A 6,527-nucleotide genomic window follows, 5' to 3' on the forward strand; every position below is an offset into this window, starting at 1 on the left:
CTCTAGGCTCGCGCTCGAGCTGGGTATTAACCCCTGTTGAGACTATACCGCCAATCCGCTCACTAGAATCGCCTCGAGCCGTATTCTACAAATATATCCACATAATAATGTGGTTTCAACAATTTAACACATATAATCACATTTATGCCCGCTACGGACCAATATTACAAATATGTCCTTATAAACAATAACGGACCCACATGCATATTTAATACTCATAAACATGCATATAATCATACTCATATTATCACATATATCATGCATGCCACATAGTCCCGCATTTAATCAGTTAAACACAGATATATATATCAAATTATGACATTCTAGCACGCTAATCAAGGCACTAAACCCTATTACCATTTTTGGGACGTTACATTTACTATGAGAAGTATAACCAATAAAAACACATTTAGTGGCTCTTGGACCCAAATTGACTGTTCTAGAATACATGCTCTTACAATAAGCGAAATTCTCTAATACTTTAAAACAACCAATATTGGGTTTTCTTATTTTTCATCTCTCATATAGAGATATTTTATTCTTATTCGTAGGAAATCGATTAAATACTTGATCATGCTCCAAGTAATGTTTTAGCCCACAAGTTAAAATTCAACTTGGCATTAAATTGATAAAATTTGAGTTTAATTACTAATGAGATTATTAAAAATAAAGGAAAACAAGTTTTGTATTTTGATTGAACTTAAATTAACAAATAGTTATTTACCAATAAAAAAAAAGTTGGGTGTTTTGATATGATATTAAAAATATATATTTCTCGGAATTAGAACTGTAGTGTGTAAGAGTACTCATATTGTATGAGCTAAAATGTGTTAATATTTATAATATAGAGAAAAAATAGTTAAGTAGCCTTCCTTTGGATGATGTAAAGTTATATTTTTTTACCTAAATGAATAGTATTTCTTTATATGTAGTGAAATACTATTCATCAAGTCATAAATATTTTATTATTTTTTTATAAACTTTTGTATATATATGAGTGTGATACTATTATGTTTAATTATTTTATTTATTAAAATAAATAAAATATTTTTAAAAATATAATACATAAATAATGTAAAGAAGCAGATGTATGGTATAATGTAAAAGTTTTGAGGTAAATTATAAAAATATATGTTTTTGTGATATATTTTATACTATACTTTCTTTATAATATTTAGCTAAAACTCATAAAAACATCTTCCATCAACTCCTTTATACATATATTTATAATAGATATGTACAAACTCCAATTAATTCATATCTACATTTACATATCATTTATATAATATTTTAATATTTTTTTTATAATTTTTTTCTCTTTATTTAGTAAATATTTATTATTATTATTATTTTTAATTATTTTATTTTACTTTAAGTAATAAAATATGTTTAAAGATATAATATTTAAATGATGTAAAGAAATATATAGAGAATGTGATATATTGTATAATGTAAAACTTAGAGGTAAAATAGAAAAATGTACGTTTTGAGGTGGTATTTTAAATGAATATGCGGATAGTGCTCTAAGTTGTACAGCCCTAGAGTCTCCTTGGCTTGGCTCTCTCCAATACTGAGCTTTCTGTTTCAGAAAATGCCGCCATTACAGTCTCTGCAACTTCGAAGACTCCTTCTCCGAAAGCTATGTTCATCATCTCTATGCCTCTCTTCTTCTTCTTCTTCGTCGTCTTTCATTAGAAAGCCCCATTTAGTTACTTCATCAGAACTCACTCCCGCCTCTTCTCCATTCCGCCATTACCAACTCACCACTTCAACTTTTCATTTTCTCTCTCTACACCAAATTTATCTCTCTAGAACTTTTTCTTCCTCGTCTGAAATCCCAACTGACTATTATCAGATCGCCCAGTCTCTCTCCTCGGAGCTCGTCAAGGACCCGGAGACAGAGCCTCTCCCCATTGTCGAACGCCTAACACTCAGCTTCTCTCATATCGTACCCACCCCGCCTATAGTTCTCGCCGCGCTCAACCTCTCTTCTGAAGCTGGCCGTACGGTATTAGGGTTTAACGAATGGCTCGTCTCAAACCCTAAATTTGATCACTCTGATGAGACCCTCTCGTTCTTCGTCGATTACTTTGGCCGGCGCAAGGATTTCAAGGTGATCCATGATGTAATCGTCAGTGGCCAAGCCGTGGCGGGGCCTAAAACCCTAGCTTCCGCCATTGATAGGCTAGTGAGAGCTGGTAGGCCAACGCAGACGGTTGCATTCTTCGGGAGGATGGAGAAAGATTATGGACTCAAAAGGGACAAGGAATCGCTCAGATTGGTTGTGGAGAAGCTTTGTGAAAATGGGTCCGCGAGCTATGCAGAGAAGATGGTGAAGAACTTGGCGAACGAGTTTTTCCCCGACGAACGAATCTGTGATGTGCTGATTAAGGGTTGGTGTGTTGATGGGAAGCTTGAGGAGGCAAAGAGATTAGCTGGAGAGATGTATAGAGGAGGGTTTGAGCTTGGACCCATGGCTTATAATTCAATTCTTGATTGTGTCTGCAAAATATGTAGGGAAAAGGACCCTTTTCAGCTTCATTCCGAGGCTGAAAAGGTGCTTCTTGATATGGACGTGAATGGAACTCCAAGAAACGCTGAGACATTCTATGTCTTGATCAATAATTTGTGTAAGATTAGGAAAACTGAGGATGCCTTGAAGGTGTTCGATAGAATGGGCGAGTGGGGTTGTTATCCAAATGCAGAAACTTATCTTGTTCTAACCAGGAGTTTGTATCAGGCTGCGAGAGTTGGAGAAGGGGATGAAATGATTGATAGAATGAAGTCTGCAGGACATGGTAAATTGCTTAACAAGAAGGAGTATTACAGTTTCTTGAAGATTTTGTGTGGAATTGAGAGAATCGATCACGCTTTGATTGTTCTCCAGAAGATGAAGAAGGATGGCTGTGAACCAGGGATCAAGACTTATGATATGCTGATGGGGAAATTGTGTTCTCATAACAGACTGGACAAGGCTAATTCCCTTTTCAATGAGGCTCTGAGGAAAGGAATTCCGGTGGAGCCCAAAGCTTATCAGGTGGACCCAAGATACATGAAGAAGTCTAAGGCTGTGAAGAAGAAAGAAAAGAAGAGGGAAACACTGCCTGAGAAGATGGCCAGAAAAAGAAGTCGCCTCAAGCAAATTCGATTGAGTTTCGTGAAGAAACCAAAACGAATGATGCGGAGACCCACTTGAAATCTGAGTTAAAAACAATTGAAATTTTCGAACTTGTCAAAAAGGGTATGGTTTGATGATGCTCTTGATACAAGTTTCATGTTTTTCCTTGAGTTTTGATACTTTTCTGTTATTTGATTGCTTATTGCGTCTCTCAAGTCTTTCTTGAATTTTACTATTATTGTTAGCAACATTAGTAATAAAATTACGTCACCAAATCACAAGAGTTTTATCTTGCATTATTATTCTTGTCCTGGAAATAGGCAGCTATGGAAATTAAAGTGGGTAAGATGGTTGTACAATTTGTATGATTGTATATTTTTCCTGGGCTTGGGGCATGAATCATTATGCGAGGATTAGCTATGTGTTGAAACTACTCTAAGCAATTTAATTCCGCGATTGCGCGTCATGGATTTGTAGCTCAACCACTTCAACCGTCCATCACAAGTTTATTATTATTAGGTGAAATTTGTTGTCATAATACTCGAAGGATCGAGGGGTGCTTTTTGTTTTTCAGCTAACTTTTTGTTATTTCTAGAGTACTTATTTTTTTTAAAAATTAGATAATTATATCTTATGGTTATATTCTCAATATGGCTGTATCTATATTCTCAATTTGTTGTCATAATACTCGAAGGATCGAGGGGTGCTTTTTGTTTTTCAGCTAACTTTTTGTTATTTCTAGAGTACTTATTTTTTTAAAAAATTAGATAATTATATCTTATGGTTATATTCTCAATATGGCTGTATCTATATTTACATTTCTACATATAAAATTATGTCATATCTCATTGATTTTTACCTATTTAAACTCAATCTATCATCCTTTTTAAAAAACATCTATTACAAAACATATCTTAAACTTTTGATGATGAATTTCGTTGTCACCAATGGAGATCATTGAAGAAATAACAAATGATAGACAAGAGCTATGCCATTAGGGAAGTCAATTTCACTTCTTGGGGCAGTCTGCCGCGGTGATCCGATCCAAGAAGTGGGTGGTTTTTCACCATTTTAATGGTTGTATGGCATGAGGCGGAGATTCATATTTAATTGAGTTCGGGTAGGATTAGTATTGAGTTTCTCGCCTCAATTATATATATTTATATTGATAATAAATGAATAATTTATAAATTATTAAAGATTTCAGAAATGATTTCTAAAAATCAATTACTATTATTTTTAGGAATATTTGTGGCAATAATACTTAAATTTTTTCAAAAGTTATACTTTAATGCCTACATTTTTTTCTGCGGTAATAATACTTAAATTTACAATTTTTTTGTAACCGTTAGTATTCACTGTTAACTGTCTGTTAAGTATCTACGTATCACATTTTTATTAGTCTAATTGACAGCGATAATACTTAAATTTTTCAAAAGTTACACTTTAATACTCAATTTTTTTTTGCGATAATACCTAAATCTACAATTTTAGTGCAACCATTAGTACTCACATTTAATTGCCAGTGGATTTTGGGATGATTTTAAACAAAATTATTTAAATTCTTTAAATATTATAAAAATCATTTTAAAATTTAAAAAATATAAAATATTATTAAAAACTAATTAATCATATGAATTTTGGGATGATTTTTAGTTTCAATTTTAATTTGGATTGTTTCGAATTTGTAAATTTTAGTTTTATTAATTAGTTTCTAATAATCTTTTAGATATTTTAAATTTTAAAATTATTTTTATGGTATTTAAAAGATTTAAGGATATTGGCGGCGATAATACTCAAATTATTTATAAGGTTACACTTTAATACCTAAATTTACAAGTATAAAGTGTTACGTGGATACTTAACGGCAAGTTAACGGTGAGTACTAACAGTTACACCAAAATTGTAGATTTATGTATTACTACCGCAAAAAAAAAATTCGGTATTAAAGCGTAACTTTTGAATTTTTTTTTGATATTATCGCCGCCAATATCCCTTATTTTTATATATGCAAAAACTGATCATTTTCGCCATAACATTTTTAGTTAATTTCTAGGAGTTTAATTATGGTACTGTTTGGTAACACTTAAAAAAATATTATTTTTATTTAATTAATTAAAAATTTGAAAATTAAACATAAACAATGTTAGGTGACTATTTTTATTTACTATTTGTAAATTTTTTAATTAAAATTCATTAAATTTTGAAAATAGAATTTTTTTTCACTTTCAAAATATTTTTATACCGTTTTCGACTTTTCGTTTTTTTTCTCTTCTTCAAATCAACACATTATTTTATATTGAAAGAAAAAATAAAAATAAAAGTTTTCAAACGCATTTATTATTTTTTATTTTTAAAAACAAAAAAAATAGTTACCAAGCATATTTTTATTTTTTAAAGATAAAGAAACAAAAACAAAAATAATATTTCTATTTTTGTGTTTAAAAAATTCAAAAATAAAAATTTTATCAAATACAACCTATATGTTTATTTTTTTTACTGTACATAATTTTATATATATATATAAATTTTACTTTTTGGGATAAATATGTAACTCTTTTGAAACATGTTATTAAATATTTTTATTAAATGTTAAAATTGATTGTAATGTGTCTTCAATATTTAAGATATTTTTTTTGGAGAAAAAAAGAATATTGATGTTGTGAAAGTATAATTTTCATATAGTTATAAAAAAAATTATAATCTCAAGTTGACTTGGGTCTCTTATAAATAGAAATAAAATTTATAATGTAAGAAGTTATAATCTTTTTAATTCTTGAGTTAAGAACTTGCCTAAATATTACAACAACAATAATATGTGTGTTACACCCAGATTTCGAGAATATGAATCTTTGATCTCGAAACTCAGGATCGTAAAGTGTAAGCTCGAAATAAGCATAGTCATCATGTGATCCGCAAGCCAGAGACAATTTTGCTGTAAGTGACAACCTTGTGAGCTATGTAGCCTCGAAGGTGCTCCGAGCTCATAAGTTAGGCTCGCAACCCACATTAGCAATGATTCAACACTTGTATAACCTTCTTGATTCATTTCCTGCCCTTAGACAAGATGGTTCAAGCTCGAGAGCTATAAGCTCGAAGGGGATGGCTTCGTCAACAGTTACTTGTTGGGAGCATAGGCGAACCGAGATGACAAGCTCGTAATAGGAAAACGGTCTCAAATACACATGGATCTAATGTCTAAACTCGTTGGCTATGTGTGAACGTACTTATTGTTATAAATTCTCTATGTTTAAGGGATCTGATGTAATTTGTTGTTAAATCCCACACATTATGGGATATTACTGCGTACGTGATAACTGTATACATTGAATTATATTACTTGATTTGATTTGAATAATAACTTCCCGAGATATGTGGGAAGCAATTAAAAAATCTCCTCTATAAATAG

The 6,527-nt window shown here is 31.1% G+C and overlaps 1 protein-coding gene across 1 annotated transcript; it reads left to right on the forward strand.

Moving 5' to 3' along the window:
* Positions 1-1,530: 1,530 nt before the first annotated feature.
* On the forward strand, positions 1,531-3,417 carry LOC133830723 (small ribosomal subunit protein mL104 (rPPR9)). The gene has a single exon (XM_062260774.1). It carries the CDS (start codon positions 1,592-1,594, stop codon positions 3,194-3,196), a length of 1,605 nt encoding a protein of 534 aa, XP_062116758.1. The 5' UTR covers positions 1,531-1,591; the 3' UTR covers positions 3,197-3,417.
* Positions 3,418-6,527: the final 3,110 nt, after the last annotated feature.

This window comes from Humulus lupulus, chromosome 4, assembly GCF_963169125.1.
Source record: "Humulus lupulus chromosome 4, drHumLupu1.1, whole genome shotgun sequence".
Taxonomy (NCBI): Eukaryota; Viridiplantae; Streptophyta; class Magnoliopsida; order Rosales; family Cannabaceae; genus Humulus; species Humulus lupulus.

Excerpts from the sequence above, each read along its gene's own strand:
- LOC133830723 (XM_062260774.1), top strand. The coding sequence starts at position 1,592 with ATGCCGCCATTACAGTCTCTGCAACTTCGAAGACTCCTTCTCCGAAAG.